The sequence below is a fragment of the Astatotilapia calliptera genome, chromosome 11 (assembly GCF_964374335.1).
Source record: "Astatotilapia calliptera chromosome 11, fAstCal68.1, whole genome shotgun sequence".
In the NCBI taxonomy this organism is placed as follows: Eukaryota; Metazoa; Chordata; class Actinopteri; order Cichliformes; family Cichlidae; genus Astatotilapia; species Astatotilapia calliptera.
The window spans coordinates 36,816,521-36,835,459 of NC_137432.1; the positions used below are offsets into that span (position 1 = coordinate 36,816,521).

An 18,939-nucleotide genomic window follows, 5' to 3' on the forward strand; every position below is an offset into this window, starting at 1 on the left:
TTCTTTTTTTAAATTTAGGATATTATTATTGTTTGATGAAACTTTGTGTTTTTAATGAAGAACATGTTCTGTAATAGTAACAGTTAAACTTACAGGTTAAGTTAAATAACCAAGGTTTATGCCATAATATACGAAAAGAAAAAAAAACAGAAGCATCGTCCTACTATCATGCCTCACTTCACCTTTGAAATGATGTTCATCCTCTGCTACTTTGTATGGACACTCAAAAGCAACTGTCATAGAAATATAAAAAACAATGTTAAGGGATTTTATGCTGCTGTGGTTTTACCTGCAGAGGTGTTTTCTAGTGTCTGATTTTTGCGATTTGGCCGTCGATTTGAGGTATTTGTCATTTTTTAGTTGCCAGTTTTGCCTCTTTGTCTATTTTTCCACCTGGACACTCTTATTGTGACTTTTCCACGTCTGTTTATATAATTTACAAGAGCGATCGTGGCTCAAGAGTTGGCAGTACGTCTTGTAATCGGAAGGCTGCCGGTTCGAGCCCCGGCTCGGACAGTCTCTGTCGTTGTGTCCTTGGGCAAGACACTTCACCTGCCACCTACTGGTGTTGGCCAGAGGGGCCGATGGCGTGATATGGCAACCTCGCTTCTGTCAGTCTGCAGGGCAGCTGTGGCTACACCTGTAGCCTCCACCAGTGTGTGAATGTGAGAGTGAATGAATAGTGGGATTGTACAGCCCTTTGAGGGCCCCGAAAAGCGCTCTATAAATGCAATCCATTATTGTTATTTAACTGTATTGTGTAAATTAATAAACTAATCTGCAAAGCTGGAAGCATCACCGGTCAGAATTTGGAGGCGATTTAGTCGGTGAGGGTCAAAGGTCACTGAAGAAACAGATAAGCTGCTCTCCTTCATGGACGACCCGTCACTCCCACTTCACACTTCTCCCTCAGACCTTTCAGCCTCACTGCCATAAAGAACACTTCGGGGAATCATTCCTACTGATTGATTTTAGCATGTTTGCACAGTCGGGGGGAGTACTTTTTTAGCCAGAAAAAACATTTCACTGTATGTTGTACCAGCTATAACTACATGTGACAAATAAATAAAGAATTGAATTGAATTGATCTTTAGTTATATCTGTACAATAAGGCTTCAGTCTGTCACAGGTGAACACACCTGTGAGGCACAAGATCCCAAACATATTTTCTATTATACCTTCATCCAAATGTTTTTCTTACCTTTAAAGTGTACATATCACTTATTAATGCCATTTGCACTTCTCTCTACACAATGTCAGGGTTGCTTTTACTGTTTTTAACTAACTTTGTTTTTATTTTTCTTAGTTTTTTATCACGGTTGCAAATATAAATTCCTGCACTAACTCATAGTATAAGGCCCTGACTGGGGGCCTGTGGCACTTTTATTTTAACTGTGGCTGAGACTGTACTATTTTTACATCCATCCATTAAAATAAAGCACATCCATGCATTACATGGATTCTGCTTTTTTCTGCTTAGGGTGTAAGCAGAAACACGTTTCACTGTACCCTGCTCTCTGGGACACTAAAAGTAAAAATGATCTGGTCTGGCATTATTTTTTCATGATGTGGTTCTGCTTTGTGCAGTTTACATTTTCCTTATGGATATAAACTCTGGCTTTGAAAATATTAAACACTCCAGTGATTTTCTGAAAGGTTTTATATGCTGAGAAAAACATTACTTATACAACCTGACCTTGCTCCCTGTCAGTTACTGAGTAGTTTGTCGGCGCAGCAGCAGTTTAAATTATGTTTAGCAAGCAAAGCAAACAGCGTGGTGAGTTTTTCTTTTGGATTTAAGCAGTGGTATCACTGACTTGTGAATCGAAGCCCCAAAAGATGAAAGTTGTTTGTGTTTCTCTAAAGGAATGAAATGTTAGCTCTCATATGTTGAAAATATGCCATTATACTGTAATAGATGGATGTGATCTATAAGGTGGTCGGCTGGAAATGAGTGATGAACGAGGAATTGCATAACTGTAACTGTGCTTGTTACACTGTGACCCATCCAGTGAGCCTGTGAGGACCTGCGGTTAGTGGGCTTCTCCCGTTTGTTCCATGCTGACAGACATCACAGGTTTCCTTATGTTACTTTAGAAAGGCCGAATCTGTTTTGGGCTTGTGGTGGTGCAGTTAAAGAAGACTGAGTTTGTAGCTTAAGCTTAGATAAAAGTGTCCGTTCCCAGGCTCATGACTGTGGTTGTTGCCCATGTAAAGGGTTAAATGATGTTACTGATATATTATTAATCATAATTATGTTAGTTTTGCACTTACACTGCTAGTGATGCTCCGAAGCAATGTGACAATAACAAAATAAATACAAATAATTGAAATATCTGCCCTGAGATACATCACAGAATTGTTAGGCCTGTGAAATCACTACACTGTGAAATAATCTGTAAAAGCTGTGAAACAGACTGAGCTATTATAAAGAGTATTTCTGTTTCCGAAGGCATTTGAATGCACCGTTTTTTTCTCTCTTACAGTTCCAAATTGCTTAAAGCAGCTTTACATAGCTACTCTGGCACCACACCGGAAAGCAACAGCGGTTACAATCAGAGGTGCAGTTTTGGATCTCGGTGAATAATGGCCAAAACTATCAAATCCGCTGTGTCAGACACTCTGGACGACTTGACAAAGGTAGACTTTGAAAAGTTCTGCCACCAGCTTCTGGACCGCAGAGAACCGCCGCGCGTAAAACGCAACAAGGTGGAGGACAAAAGCCGTCTGCAGGTCACAGACGCGCTGGTGTCTATTTTTACTGAGGAGGGGGCTCTGAGGGTGACTCTCGAGATCCTGAAACAGATCGGCTGCAGCGAAGAGGCGAAAGAACTCGGTAAGATCAACGACTGTGATTCTGCAGCCTAAAACCTGCACAGACGGAGGTCAGGGTTTAATGATGGCTGAGTGTTCGGATGCTGCATTTTCACTTTCATTTTTCTTATCTGACCAGAGCCTCTCGATTGTTTTTCAGCGTTTATTTAATAACAGCGAACAGAGTCACTCTTCCATACGTGTCCGAGCCCGTTTTACTCCCGATCTGCAGATTAAAAGTGAAGTCAGCGGGCGCGACCGAGCCTAATTAGAGCAGCTACTTTATGCGCCGTTCGCGTGTAACAATTAGAAATGTGTACGAGGAAACGTTGTGCAGAACCTACACCCGTACAGAAGGACTGCGACCTATTTTCATCGTGAGACTGTGTTGATGTCGTTAACGCTAGCCAGAATGGGGAGATAATGCTGGTATAAGTTCCGCATTTATCGGCTGCCAGAGCATGGAAATGGCAGACCTCTTTGACGTTGATCAGGCACTGGCGCCATGCGCTTGGCGCATGCGCACAGATGCGATTTCCCAGTCCCACGATAAGTCTGGACTTCGACTTCTTGAGTAATAATAATCTTATAAAATGTCCTGATAGCTCTGATGGAGCTGAGGGATACGTCATTCCTCTGTATAAATGTGGAACTGAAGCCATAGTACGTGAGGATCACTTGTTCTTCAAAGCCTGTAACATTACACCCATGTATGATATTTTAATATTACTGTTCGTCTCTGTGTGATCCACTGAAACACCGTCACGGACTCTAACACTGTGTCTTCATTTTTGCAGAGGAAGCTACAGGTGGAAATTCCTCGAAACCTGCTCCCACTGACGGTGAGTTTCTGCGCTGCTTCACCTTTCAAATCAGCCTCGACGGGACGAGGCTGATTTGCTGTTTTCCTTTCTTCTTTACCGACATTTCACAGTATAGACCAGTGCTACGTTTGATTTAGTTTTAATCATAATTTTTGTCTAAATTCTTTTAGCTTTAGTTGACTAAATATCGGAAGATTATCGCAGACTAATTCTAAAGCTAATTCGGTTGATTAAAGTCTGTAAAGGTTTTCTGTGCTCGTACTTTCCTTGACGTCAAATGCGAAATGTGTCCATGTGTCTTCTCTTCTCTTCCAAGCGTCGACATTTTGTCCTGTTTTCACGGGAAACATGGAGCGTGGACGCTTTGTCTGCCCCTCCCATTCTGATTATTGGTGGCAGATCAAATTGTGCGTAAAAGGGGGGCGACTTACTGGATCGCTCCTCCCGCCTCTACACACCATTAATTAATTCTGAATGATTTGTCGTCTCCCCAGAACATTATAGTCCCGTTTTTATTTCCTTGAGTATCTAACCAGTTATTTTCCTCGTGCATCAGTTTTTATTTAACTGAGTGTTAAAATGTGCAACAACACAAACAAAAGAATAAAATGCTCTTACACTAGATCTCTGCTTGTTCCAGCCTCGAGTGCGTCAGCTGGAGCAGCTGGTGGAACCGCAGGCGGTAGGTGAAGACCTCGCCTGTAACTGATCCTGAGTCAAACTAAAACTTCGGACATGGTCAAGCGTAAAAAACAAAAACATGTCCGCTGGATTCACAGAAATTAAGTGTTTCATATTTTGTTGACATGTGCTTTGTTGTGTTCCTACACCCTAACATATGTTTAAATAGCATTAATTAGATTAGCTGAAAGAGAAGCACGAGGATGAAAGTTTGAAACCTTCAGCCCACCATCAAATCTAAGGCCAGTGAGCCTTATAAGGCCCCATAGATTACCATGAGATCACCATCCTCTGGTGAATAATAATCGAACAGGACCGCCTACCACGTGTTTCTCTTCAGGTTTAAATCGTTTGGATGTTTGGAGGCTGGCAGTGACGAAATAATAACTCGACTAAAATGCGTTAAAGCAAAAGTAACGAGCCGGCTTAGAAAATGTGAGAAGTAGAAAGTACAGATATTTGTTTATAAAGGCAGGGAGTAAAAGTGAAAAGTAGTCAGAAAAAGTAAGACTCGGGTAAAATACATTTGTATTTGTACTTCGTTACTTCTCACCTTTGTGCCCGAGGCCTTGAAACTGCCAAGCAGATGCACTCTCATGCAGCTCCTCATTTCCTGATAATAAAAGAGAAGACTGCAACATTAACTAGATACAATAATCTTTAAATGTCTGGATGAAAAAAGGAAAGATGTCATTTATGTTCTTTTTAAATAGTCGACCAAAAGGAACGAATGTGTTTTTAACATTTAATGAATTTTAATTATGAAATAAGTGTGATTTTTTTAAAGCATTTTGTTATGAAAGCTGAGAATAAAGTGAATAAAAACTTCAGATGATAAACAACCCTTAATTTTTTTTTAAATTTCTTTCCTTTTCTTTCTCCAGACAAGAACTTTGTGGACAAACACAGAGTCGAGCTGACCAAGAGAGTGAGCAACATCGCACCCATTTTGGATGAGCTCCTAGACAATGAAGTTATCGACCAAGAAACTTATACCAGAATTAGAGCTCTGTCTACCACTCAGGACAAGATGAGGGAGCTCTACATTGGTCCCCTGCAAGCTGCAGCCTGCAAAAAGATCTTCTATGACATCCTTTTGAAAAATGAGAAATTTCTCGTTAAAGAGCTCAGTGAAAAGGATTAAATGTGTTGAAAAAACAGTTTTTAGACCAAATATAGATCTACCAATATCTACCAGAACATAACATGATTACATTACAAAGGTATAGATGCCTTTTCTTTGTGGGGGTTTTATTTTACACTTACATTTTTGTAAAAACTGTTCTATGTGTTGCATTTGCTCCTCGGTGGCTCCTTTAATTGATCCATTTTACAGGAAAAACTATGGATATTTGAAAGTTTTATATTAAAAAATGTAAATGTTATATATGTAAAAAATGAATCAGCGATGTCATCAGCCATGTTTTTATCCAAACACGTTCTCATCCCAAAACGTAACATATATGTGACAAATCGTCGCTATGTTGCTCGTTCCCAGGCGTGAGAGCGGGTTGAAATTGATAAATGTAAGGTGATGGTTAATGCTAGGGTTAGGGCCGCGAAGAGAATAAAAAGGGGAGTGCTTCAATTAAGAATCCTGAGCGTTCATAAGGACGCAGAGGGGTACCTTTCTCATTACTATGAATCCTCGGGGCCGTGAAGCTGTGAATGAGTTTTATCCATAAATCATCCAAAGCCTCATTAATCTCTTTTTCAATGTCATCATCTTATTGTAACTTGAAACATAGTGACAAAGATTTACTGTCCTTAAAAAAATAAACCAAAATTAAACTCATGTTTTTCTTGTTCATTTTGATGATTAATTAAAACGTTTTATAATTTAATCTTTGAAATAAAATCTTCATTTTTATCAAATGATTTATTCAAATAATAATGCAGTGTACATTATGGAGGGACGGGGGAGGCAGAAAATCAGAATATTCATTCAAAAAATATGATGGTAAAACACTGGGAACAATTTCTGCACAAGATTTTAAATGATGTTTTGCATTTGTTGTCCAGATATGCGGACATCCCATTTTGGGTTGTCTCGACCACACTACTAAATTTTGCTCTACAAGGGCCTGATATCCACTTACGGGGACATTATACTGCCACTGTTCTATCGAAATCTAAAACGAATGTGCTCATATGTGAATATCAGGCCATTGTAGAGCAAAATTAGGTAAAAAGATAATTCTTTGTTTTCACATTCATCACGTCCCAATCAAGCGCTCGGGTCTTAGGAAGTTACAGGACTTTTTTCAAAGTGGCTAAACAAATATGTAAACACTTTCAACTCCTTAATCAACTTAATCTGTGAAGATTTGAGCATCAAACTTCACCCAAAGAACCTAAAAAACGAAACACTGAATGAATCACTCTGGCACAACATATGGTCTGAAATCATCTGCTTCTGGACTGCAGAGAAAACGTGAAAAAGGCGCGCGTAATGTTAAAAAAGAGGAAGTAGAAGGGAAGAGGTCACAGACTTTACCGCGGAGGAGGCGCTTCGGTGGTTCTGGAGATCCTGAAACGAATCGACAGCAGCGCAGAGGTAAGAATCTGCGATTAGATTCATATTTTAAACCCGACACAAACCGCTGCGCTAGCTCGGTGTCAGGGTTTGAAGACTGAGTGTTAGATTATTGTATCGTACGGAGCGAAACCTAATAATGAGCAACTACTGGAAGGACCGCTGACGTATCCGCACATCTGTACAACAAATAAAGTTTAAAACGGAAGCAAAAATGTTTAAAAAACAAAATAAACAAAAAACTTCCCGCTCGTCTTTGCTCTTCTTTCAGTTTCACTTTCTTCTTCAGAGCCTCTCGATTTTACCCCCCAGTCCCCGTTTATAACAGCTAACAGAGTCACTGATCCTTACACCGTCCGAGAACATTTTATTCCCAAATCGCAGTTTTAAAACGCAGTTTGGCGAATTTGTGCGAGTTGCCTACAACGTATTTCCACGACGGTGTTTCAGCTCATATTTGTCCCCAGTGTGATTCCACAGTGTTCCAGATGTTGCTTCCGCTGATTGATCATTTTCACTGCCTCTGACTGCAGATGTCGTGCGGTTTGACAGGATTAAAGACCTCGGATGAAGAAAAACTTTGTGGAATAAGGTGCAGGTTTATGAGAGGGAGAAAGCTAAATAATAAAAATGAAATTAAAAAGCGTAGGTCTCCGCGGCTAAGAGGTTCAGCTCCACAGCTCCAGTTTCACATTACAAATGAAAGTCTTGACTTCTTGTGTAATAACAATCATATATAATGTGCTGATGGAGCTGCTTCATTCTTCTGTATAAATGTGGAGCTGAAGCCATTATACGTGACGGCTGTGAGGGTCACTGCGTTTAACCTCCAATAGTTCTTTAATGCCTGTAACATTACACCCATGTATGGTATTTTAATATTACTGCTCTTAGCACCATCACACATTCATCACACATCAAACTCTGTGTCTTCCTCATTTCCGCAGAGAACGCTACAGGTGGACCGTCCTCAAAACGTGGTTCCAGTGACGGTGAGTTCCGTATTGTTTATCAAAATGACGTAGTATGAGCTTAAAATTTAGTCTAAATTATTGTGCCGTGTGCTTTGACTATAGAACTTCAAGAGTGGAAACTCGTCTTTATTGTCCCAGAATACAAAAACAACAGAAAAAAGCCGTAAAAAACGAAACAAATGCAGAGAATAACATTCTCAGTATTTAAGAAAAATGGATAACGTGCAGAGTTGTTGTTTTCTGCAGATTTGCAGTTTTTAATTTTAAAAGCTGGAAACTAATGAAAGCTGAAACGATTTTAATCAAAGGAAGCCTTTGAATAAATATCATGGTTTCTGTCTGAAGGGGGAACATTTTCTCAGCTATTCTCACAGTTGTAATCAGCACATTGGTTACTAGGGCAGCGTGCTGTTTTTATTAGCAATGTTTTATTAGCAATAGATCGAATAAAATAAAGATAAGATAACCTAATCCTGAAATGAGCTTATCTATGTATGTCCAGTGGAGCCAAATATTAATAACCTAAAGAAGAGCCATGATTTAGTTGGTTTTAATGTTTTCTGGTGCATCAGCCCATCGTTTATTGTTTCCAACCAACTGGAAACAAATAAGGTGCACAGTTTTAAATCTGAGCAGCCCTTAATCCTGTGGACAGAAGGAAGTTGTTTATATTCTATCAGTGTAAAACATCATCATCAGTATTTGTAGTGGCGAATTTCTGTCCCAAGCTTCGAAAAAATAATTCTTCCACTTTTTAATGTGAGCTGTGCAGATTTATTTCTGATTCGTACATACAAACAAAAGATGTCACGGTCAAAAAACTATTTGCTGCTACAGCGCACATTTCCATTGCCATCCTGGCTCACTCTAACCTGCTACCACACATGCGCTGTAATGTTTTTCTTACCCGACACAAATTAAACGCGCAGCATTTATTCTCTAACAACATATCATACAAAATTAAACATGTAACATAATAACTGAAACAGTATCAAAAATATCTCTCTATAGATTGGCTCTAACAGTATTAATCAATAGTTTTTCCCCTCTGCTTGTTCCAGCTGGAGCATCTGGTGGATGTACAATGGCAGACGGTAGGTGCAGCATGAAGTCCTCTCCCTGTAACTGATCCTGACTCAAACTATAACTTAGCCTGAGGTCAAGAGTAATGAAAAAAAAAGATGTGTGCACTGTGAGGCACAGAAATGAAAATAAGTCTTTGAGATTTTGGTGACGTGTGCTTTGTGGTGTTCCTGCAGTCTAAAAAGAAGTATCATTTTAGCCAGCTCCTGATTTTAAAGATTCTGCACTCAGCTGTTTGGTCTCCAAAATCAATGAAATGCAGCCAGATGCTGCTCCTTTTCCATTTTTGCTTGTTTCTTCACTTTTCTGTGGTGCTCTGAGTACCTGGTCCGTAACACTGTTCGCCATCTTCCTTTATTCACATAACTGTCTGATCCTTATGTAACCGAGGACAAGGGATGAGTAAACGGGGCAAAGAAATAATTGATCATTTATTTATTACATAAGTTAAACATACAAATTCCCAGTCGTTTCCAGACAGGACTTACAACACATCCTGCCGATATCCCAGCTGCGCATGAGACTTACCACACAAACTGTGCGAAATAACACTACAACCCGTCACACCCCGCTTAGTGACACTGCAATCGTGGCACACACTGCAAACAATTCGGGTCTCAGCGCAGCTGGGAATCAGTGCTATGTATGGCCTGTGATCTGAGAGATAAAGGGAAGTGGCACAAACAATTAAAATAAAAAAAAACAAAAGAGAGGTTAGTCCGCCCTTACAAAACTTACTCTCAATCAATAACCGCCTCTACGGCTGGACGGACTAACCAAAACAAAATTACAAATCAATCAACAGAACAAAAAAAAGGACAGCAGAGACAGCACAGCTGAAAAACAAACAACATTATCAATTAAAATATTACCCAATAAAATAGCAATTTTATAAAACCATTCAAAATCATGAAACTAAAACAAACACTCAATATACCTACAATATTGATCAGTTTCCCTGCGCGCAGTCGATCTAGGGCTTGATCAATTCTTCTATTAAAATTCGTGGTCACACTAAAAAAGTCCAATGACACATTAAAAAAAATAGGCACATGCAATAGCAAAAGATCCAAACAAAAAAATGGCAAAAGTCTCTTACCGACAGTATACCCACTCGCACCTGAGTGAATTAATTGCCTCTGGTTTTTTCCACAGAAGAGCGCTGACTTCACCCCACACACCCACTACCTTTTCACAGCTCTTCAGCCAATCACCTGGCAGCGAGCAACAAACTGCCAGGTGACACTTGTTACAACCCTCCCCTTCAAAGGGCATCGGCGACCCGACGATGAGCTGAAAAGAGAGCACACTTAAAATTTTGCTCATTTTATAATGGATTGTGGCAATTTAAATGGGTTTGAGTGCTGTCCAGCAGTCTTCCTCATTGACCTACGAGACCCTTGCGTCAAACTGGCAACATCTTCCTCCCCAGGTTCTAGGTCCCCAGAACAATCCAAATGGGGCACCCCCACATGTGTGGGACTCAACGTCCCTTCCTCCAACACTGCAGAATCGCCTCCATCTCCCTGTTCTGTAAACATCTGTTCCACTTCATCAACCATACTGTTATTTGTGGCCAACATTCCGGTTAGATCATCCTGTTTTGACATTTGTAGGCCACTATCTTGGTCTCCATCCAATTCCCTGATTGGAATGTTTCTCAACTCAGTTCGATGTACTTGTCGAAGTGGACCAGTGTGCCCAGCAGGAGCGACTGAATATACTACGCCATGACCAGGAGGAGGTCGCACTACTTGAAAGGGCGTGGGATCCCAAAAATCTTGAATCTTATTGCGACCTCTTACAGAGTGGTTTCTCATATACACCAAATCGCCCTGCTCCAAATCAGGACTAGCACATTTAGAGGAATTCAAATCTCTCTGAACCCTTCTCCTTTCTAACCGTTGCTGCACAACATCATATGCAGCAGCCAAGGAATTTTGGTGTTCCTGTACCCACTCTTCAAGAGTGACGTCCTCATCAACTTCACTGCCAGCACCCAACCAAAAATCCACTGGCAACCGTGGCTCTCGCCCGAACATCAAATAATATGGAGTCATACCAGTTGACTGATGTACTGTGGTGTTATACGCATATGTGACTTGGGAGAGATGCCGCGGCCACCGGCGCTTTTGTTCAGGAGGCAGGGCACGCAGCAAGTCATGAAGTGTACGATTAAATCGTTCACATTGACCATTACCTTGTGGATGATAGGGTGTCGTCCGACTCTTCTCTATCTTATAAATTTTACACAGCTGTTGCACCAAAGCGCTTTCAAAATTTCGCCCCTGATCAGAATGTATACGGCTTGGAGGCCCAAATAAATGAAACCAATGCTTCACTAAAGCCTCTGCCACTGTACTGGCTCGCTGATCTTTTGTAGGGACAGTCTGAGTATATTTAGAAAAGATGTCAGTCATTACCAAAATATTCTCTTTACCATCAGTTGAGGGTTCAAGTACTGTAAAATCAATTGCCAAAATTTCATGAGGCCGAGATGCAGAAATACTACCCATAAAGGTTTTAATCTTTGGCACAACAGCCTTAGAAAGAACACACCTTTCACAATCTCTGCACCATCTCTCAATATCTGCATACATGTGCGGCCAATAATATCGCGAGCGCACCAACTGCAGTGTACGCTCAACCCCTTGATGGCCATGCTCATCGTGGAGTAAACGAAGGACGCGGCCCTGTAAACACTGTGGCAGCACCAGCTGGTCAACCTCCCTCACTCCATCAGGAGTATGAGTGCAGCGATACAACACAGACTCCCTTTGTTTCATCCGCCCCCATTGACGGACCAATTCCCTCGAACCCTTACCAAGACCATCTCTTTCCTTTGAATCTGGCAACCTGGCCACCTCCCAATACTTTAAGAAGGGACCAATCATAGGGTCTTGTTTCTGTAACGTACAGAGATCAGAGAAAGAACAACCAGGTAAAACGCTTATCTCTGCCTGAACACTGGGAATCATCTCACACTGCACTCCAATATCATTAGATAATGGACCATCCAATTCCATTACAGTTCCATGTAGGCGGGACAATGCGTCTGCATTAGCATTCTGAGCCCCAGGCCGATATTTTATGGTCAAATCAAAAGCGGCCAGCTCTGATGCCCACCTCTGTTCTGTGGCACCTAGCTTTGCCGTGGACAGATGGCTTAGTGGGTTATTATCTGTAAATACAGTGCAACGATGACCCAAAAGATACTCCCTAAACTTTTCAGTGACGGCCCACTTGAGAGCTACAAGCTCAAGCTTCATGGAACTATAATTTCTCATATTCCTCTCTGTAGGCTTTAAGCTCCGACTGGCAAAAGCTATTGGCCGCAATTTACCCTCATACTCCTGGGAAAGCACTGCCCCTAGACCCCCATAGCTTGCATCTACTTCCAATGTAAATGGCTTCTGAAAATCAGCAAAAGCAAGCACTGGTGCAGAAACCAGAGCAGCCTTGAGCTGATGAAAACTTTGTTCACACTCCAAATCCCAAAAATCCAATAACGGTTTTGGGGGGGTCCTACCTTTTCTACCTGGAGGGAGGAGTGCAGAGACCAATCTATGCAAGGGAGCAGCCATGCGTGAAAAACCAGCTATGAATCTCCTATAATAACTAGCAAATCCTAAAAAGGAACGCAGTTCTGCTAGATTGCTGGGCGTTTTCCAATCCCGCACTGCAGCTATTTTATCTGGATCAGTAGAAACTCCTTCGGCAGACACCACATGCCCCAAATATTTCACTTGCCTCTGGAAAAACTGGCACTTGGAGAGTTTCACTTTAAGCCCCTCTTTATCCAGACGAGAGAAGATTTCTTCCAACCGCTCCAAATGCTGTTGCACGGAGGATGAAAAAACAATCACATCATCCAAATACAAAAGCACCGACTGATGTCTGCAATCTCCAAACAAACGCTCCATCAGGCGCTGAAATGTACTGGGTGCATTACACAAACCAAACGGCATGCGGTTGAACTCAAACAAACCAAATGGGGTACAAAATGCAGTTTTAATCTTATCCTTCTCAGCCATTTCCACCTGATTATAACCACTAGCCAGGTCCAAAGTGGAAAACCACTGAGCACCAGTCAAAGCATCCAAGGATTCTTCAATCCTTGGCAGAGGAAATGCATCCTTTCTGGTCTTGGCGTTTAACTGTCTATAATCGACACACATGCGTAGACTTCCATCCTTCTTTTGAACAAGAACTATTGGGGATGAGTACGGACTACTACTTTCTCTGATGATGCGAGCTTGCAGCAGCTGTTTGATATGATCCCTTGCCAGTTCATACTGAGACGGAGGGATTCGCCTGTATGGTTGTCGCACTGGTGTTTCATCTATCAAAGGAATTTCATGAGTGATCAATTTACTACAACCAACATCCAACTCATTCTTGGCAAACACGCCGCTATACTTCTGCAATAAAACTTTTGCTTGCCGTTTCTCGCTCTCCTCAAGACTTTCAAATTCAGGCAAATCCAATTCCGCTGCATTGTCTGCCATTGTATGACTGGAAATATAAGCTGTACAACACTGTGAATTTACAGAGACCTGTATTTCAGAGTTACCCTCTGCTAGCACACTGGCCAGTTGAACTGTAGCAATCACCCGACGAGGTGTCAAATAGACATCAGTTTTACCAACATTAGTAACTGGAACAAAAGCCTCCCCTCCTTCTCCCTTTACCAATGAAGGAGACACCAATAGGCCTTCCGGGAGAAAACCATCATCAGGCCCGAGGGGTTCAATCAAGAGGTCAATAGGTGTATTCACAGGCATCTTTGGACAGGTAACAGGAACATAACTTTGCGTTCCAGCTGGAACACAGAAAGACTTCTTACCCTGTACTCTAACACGATGGGGTTCAGGAGAATTTGCCATGGCCTCCATCATTTGGCAGTATCTCAACGCTCTTCTCCAACCACGTGGCGCAGTCTTCAAAACTGGAGCTTCCCAGAGGTCAGAACCATATTGTTTACACAATTCAGAGTAAAGGGGGTTCAATACATTCATTCCTAACACACCAGGTACAGATATCTTTTTCTGTGCCATGTGGCTATCTGTTGGATCTCCCACAATCAACACCCCTCGACGAGGTAGGTGAATTCCCAGGATTGTAACATCCAACTCAATATACCCAGAATAAGGAATTTGTAGGCCATTAGCTGCTTTAAGTCCCAACCAACCACAGTCTTTAAGCTTTTTATCACTGAGATGAGAAAAGTTATTTTTAAAAGAGCTTTCTGTGATTGTTGTGACCATGGACCCTGTGTCCAGCAAACATGAAATAATAACCCCACCCAAATCAACCTCCCCTTCCAAGCATTCACCAACTAGATGACCGAGTTCTACATTACTGGAGCCTTGCAACCCTCCCACCAGTGTGTGGCTCTGTGCACTGGTGGGTACTAGTTTTCCGCCGCCCCAGTAGTTTGGCCATCAGCCCTAGCTGCTCTTTCATGCTGATTTCCATCAGAATTGGGTAATGTCGGGCAAAATCGGGCAATATGTCCAATTTGCTCACACCTAAAACAAATGGGTTTACCATTCACCGTCCTTCTACGTCGAGAAGTGTGATTGCTAGAAGCAGCCACCTCCTGTGGGTTTAATGCCTTAATGACCAACTCTAATTGTGTCTGTTGGGCTTTAAAAAGGGACACCAACTCAGCATATTCTGATGTTCTAGAATCGACACTTTCACAAGAAGCTTGCATATCTGCAGAGACTGAAACAGACTGATTATATCTAGACCTAAAAGGCTGATTCTCATACTGTGCCATCCACCTGGTCGCTTCGGCTCTCGCCTCACGAATCGTCCACTGTGGGTTGGCATTAATCAAATCTCTCAGCCTGATCCTCAATGTCAGATCTCTAACACCATCACAAAATTGATCACGCAGATCTTTTGAAGCTTTTCTTGCGGCTTCCTCATCCGTTTTAATAATCTGGTCCATTAAGGCCATCAAGGAATGAGAAAAGTCAATTAAGGACTCGCCTTCTAATTGTTTACGATTGAAAAATCTGCGTTGCAAAGAAATGTGGGAATCTAAGCAACTGTACATTTCTTTCAGTGTATCAAAAATTTTCTCAACATTTTCTTTCTGTTCCTTTGGCAAAAACTTTATCTCAGTGCGTGCAGTACCCTCTAAATGGTTAAAAATGATTTGAGCTTGCTCTTTTTCTGTTCTGCCTCTCGTGCGCACAAAGTCTCTCATTTGCTCAATCCACTCATCTAGAGTCAGTGAGCCCATATTGTCCAACTTCCCTGAAAATGTTGGCAACTTTCTATCCTGTTGTACGTATACCACAGGATTGGGTCTCACAGTCTCTGATTCACTTCCTGTAGCTCCTGTTGATGTAGAGGGCCTCTCTGTACCCACAGATGCTGTTTTCAAGTCTCTAAGTTCATTCTCCAACTCCTGTATACGTTGGGCCATTGTTTGTTGCTCGCTTCCCTCCATGATGGCGATCGAGACCTGGCTGCTCCTTCTCTCCAATCTTACAAACCTGTCCCTGCTGTCCTTACAAAATAACAAAACAAAATGGCCACTCCCTTGAAACCTGTCGACAACGCCAAAATGTAACCGAGGACAAGGGATGAGTAAACGGGGCAAAGAAATAATTGATCATTTATTTATTACATAAGTTAAACATACAAATTCCCAGTCGTTTCCAGACAGGACTTACAACACATCCTGCCGATATCCCAGCTGCGCATGAGACTTACCACACAAACTGTGCGAAATAACACTACAACCCGTCACACCCCGCTTAGTGACACTGCAATCGTGGCACACACTGCAAACAATTCGGGTCTCAGCGCAGCTGGGAATCAGTGCTATGTATGGCCTGTGATCTGAGAGATAAAGGGAAGTGGCACAAACAATTAAAATAAAAAAAAACAAAAGAGAGGTTAGTCCGCCCTTACAAAACTTACTCTCAATCAATAACCGCCTCTACGGCTGGACGGACTAACCAAAACAAAATTACAAATCAATCAACAGAACAAAAAAAAGGACAGCAGAGACAGCACAGCTGAAAAACAAACAACATTATCAATTAAAATATTACCCAATAAAATAGCAATTTTATAAAACCATTCAAAATCATGAAACTAAAACAAACACTCAATATACCTACAATATTGATCAGTTTCCCTGCGCGCAGTCGATCTAGGGCTTGATCAATTCTTCTATTAAAATTCGTGGTCACACTAAAAAAGTCCAATGACACATTAAAAAAAATAGGCACATGCAATAGCAAAAGATCCAAACAAAAAAATGGCAAAAGTCTCTTACCGACAGTATACCCACTCGCACCTGAGTGAATTAATTGCCTCTGGTTTTTTCCACAGAAGAGCGCTGACTTCACCCCACACACCCACTACCTTTTCACAGCTCTTCAGCCAATCACCTGGCAGCGAGCAACAAACTGCCAGGTGACACTTGTTACACTTATCTGTCCCTGCATGCCATTGGTCACACGGTGTGCCCATCAAAGCTGCTGGTTGCATGGATTCTCAGCAGGGCTGAGTGGTTGAGGCTGAAGAGTCGGCTTTTGTCATTTGCTACAAAGAATGAGCTCTTTGTGTCGGCTCGTTTGTGAATGACACATCACTAAACCCTAAGTTCGGCTGTGGTGCTGCAGCATGAGGACAGAAATCACTCAAAAATAAATCATAATAATTTCTCTTGTGAGCACAGGTGGCTTCTGTGTAAAGGTTATGATCAGCTGACCGACGCTGCTACTATTTGTGGATTTAGCCAACTGAACTCAGCAGGCTTATAAGCAGATGTTCCATGAGCTGTGATGGCTGATTTCCAATTCAATCAGTTCAATTTTATTTATATGGCACTGAATCAACGATTGCCTCAGTGTTCTTTAGTACGAAGAATGAAGCTGCTGTTAAGGTGGAATTCAGTATCATTACCTTAAATTTAATTTGGTGTTTGCTGCCCTTGATGTAACCTTGACCATGAGCACCACAGTCTGTTCTGCACAACCCAAAAACAACAACTAAAGCAACCATTCCCAAAGTCAGGAGTGCTGCTGCTAAAAACCCAGGACAGGTCTGGGCTGAGACAAAAATCTGTGGGGGCTCATCATGATGGGTCTGTCTGTCTAAAAAACCTGGACCCCCCATGGCTGACAACCAAGATCACGTGAAGTACCCTCTGAAAGTCGGCTAAAAGATGTGAATGAAGCATCCAGCAGCGAGCGAAACCAGCTCACTAGATTCTCTGTAATAAAAGAGGAAACTGCAACATTAACTTAACTCTTGGAAATTCAGGAAACACAATAATGTTTCAATGTCTGGATGAAAAAAGTGAAAGACATCATTTATGTTCTATTTTTAACATTTAATTAATTTTAATTATGAAATAAGTGTGATTTTTTTAAAGCATTTTGTTATGAAAGCTGAGAATAAAGCTAATAAAATTTTCACATGATAAACAACCGTAAACTTTTATTGTATTTCTTTCCTTTTTTCTCCAGGAAAGCATTTTGTGGACAAACACAGAGTCCAGCTGATCCAGAGAGTGAGCAACATCGCACCCATTTTGGATGAGCTCCAAGACAAAGAAGTTATCGACCAAGAACAATATGACAAAATTAGAGCTCTGCCTACCTCTCAGGACAGGATGAGGGAGCTCTACAGTGGTCCCCTGAAAGCCAGTGCAGCCTGCAAAGACATCTTCTATGAAAGCCTTTTGGCAAATGAGAAATTTCTCGTTGAAGACCTTTCAAAGAAGTAAATGTGTTGGGAAAAAAACACATTTTTAGACCAAACGTACACGATCTACCTGAACATAACATGTTTACATTAAAAAGGTGGAGATGTCTTTTCTTTGTGGAAAATTGTTCTGCTATGTGGTGCCTTTGCTCCTCAGTGACTCTCCTTTAATTGATCCATTTTACATGAAACACTTTGGATATTTAAAATTTTTTATATTAAAAATGTAAATTGTATCATTTAAAGATGAACTGACGATGTCATCAGCCATGTTTTTATCCATGACTCAAACTGTCATAAATTTATTTTCAGATTTCATTATCTTCTATAAAGTAAAACATAATGCAAACATTTATTGTCCTTAAAAATAAACCAGAATTAAACTCGAAGAATTAAAAGAATTTAATAAATTGACCTTTGAAACTGGCTAAACAAATAAAGTCACGATCCTCCTCAATCAACTTACTTTGTAATTAATCTGCAAAGCTTTGAGCATCAGACTTCACCTAAAGTACCTAAAATGAAATCAGGATCATTTACATGATGTCACTGGCCTTAATTACTGATTCATTAATGTGTGTATTAGCCTTTTGTTGCAGCTGATTTGAATTTGTTATATAGGTGACTGTATCTATATTCAAACTGTACATATTTTTAAATTTGCATTTTTTAAATGTAAAACGACCCTCAGGACTCTCCTCTGGCATCAAGTAAAATGTCAGATTTTAAATTCTAGTGTAATGAGTATTGCACTGTGCCTGTCTGCAGTAAAAAGGGTTTGAATGATGAGCCAATAATATCTACCTGAGCTTCCCAAAACAAGATATCAAACACGGTTTAGGAATCAAACATAACTCTACTTTTCTCCTCCCTCTTCTTTGAACCTGTTTTCTAGTTTTTCTAGAGGCAAAGTCATTTATTGCATCATTGCAAGAAATATGATGTCCACTCGTCTCCTGTGCCACTGAAGATATCAAGTAGTTATTTATTCACTCGAGCTTGGAACTCCGTTCTGTGGATACAATGAAGTTATCATTGCTTTGGGGAATTCGGGAAGGCTCTCCATCTCGGTAGGCAGCGCATTTCCATCAATATCAGCCTCTTTTCTGGTTTGCACCCTGTTCTGGTCGAGTACGACGGCTTCAGTCTTCATTTGTTCACATATCTCTTTTACTGAGACCTGTGCATCTTTGAAATGCGTTGCCCCATAACTGATTACATGTTCTTTGCTTTTCTGAGTGAAACAAACAAATGAAATAAGATATAATATTATGCACATATATATAGT

The 18,939-nt window shown here is 41.0% G+C and overlaps 1 protein-coding gene and 1 long non-coding RNA gene across 2 annotated transcripts; one reads left to right on the forward strand and one right to left on the reverse strand.

Moving 5' to 3' along the window:
* Window positions 1–2,467: 2,467 nt before the first annotated feature.
* Window positions 2,468–18,093, forward strand: LOC113031667 (apoptosis-associated speck-like protein containing a CARD). Its single transcript, XM_080308655.1, has 8 exons — window positions 2,468–2,836; window positions 3,612–3,656; window positions 4,279–4,320; window positions 5,204–5,460; window positions 6,747–6,876; window positions 7,803–7,847; window positions 8,891–8,923; window positions 17,414–18,093. The coding sequence occupies exons 1-8, from the start codon at window positions 2,587–2,589 to the stop codon at window positions 17,671–17,673; spliced, it is 1,062 nt and encodes a 353-aa protein (XP_080164781.1). The 5' UTR covers window positions 2,468–2,586; the 3' UTR covers window positions 17,674–18,093.
* Window positions 9,331–10,826, reverse strand: LOC113027152 (uncharacterized). Its single transcript, XR_013912316.1, has 2 exons — window positions 10,012–10,826; window positions 9,331–9,926 (listed from the first exon to the last, which is right to left on the reverse strand). It is a non-coding gene; the product is annotated as an uncharacterized LOC113027152 (long non-coding RNA).
* Window positions 18,094–18,939: the final 846 nt, after the last annotated feature.

What these genes read in the sequence shown, in the direction of transcription:
- LOC113031667 (XM_080308655.1), top strand. Translation starts at nt 2,587, where the DNA reads ATGGCCAAAACTATCAAATCCGCTGTGTCAGACACTCTGGACGACTTG. An exon ending in AGCTGGTGGAACCGCAGGCG is followed by an intron (nt 4,321 to 5,203) that starts GTAGGTGAAGAC and finishes TTCTTTCTCCAG; the next exon opens with ACAAGAACTTTGTGGACAAA. An exon ending in AAGAGCTCAGTGAAAAGGAT is followed by an intron (nt 5,461 to 6,746) that starts TAAATGTGTTGA and finishes TCTGGACTGCAG; the next exon opens with AGAAAACGTGAAAAAGGCGC.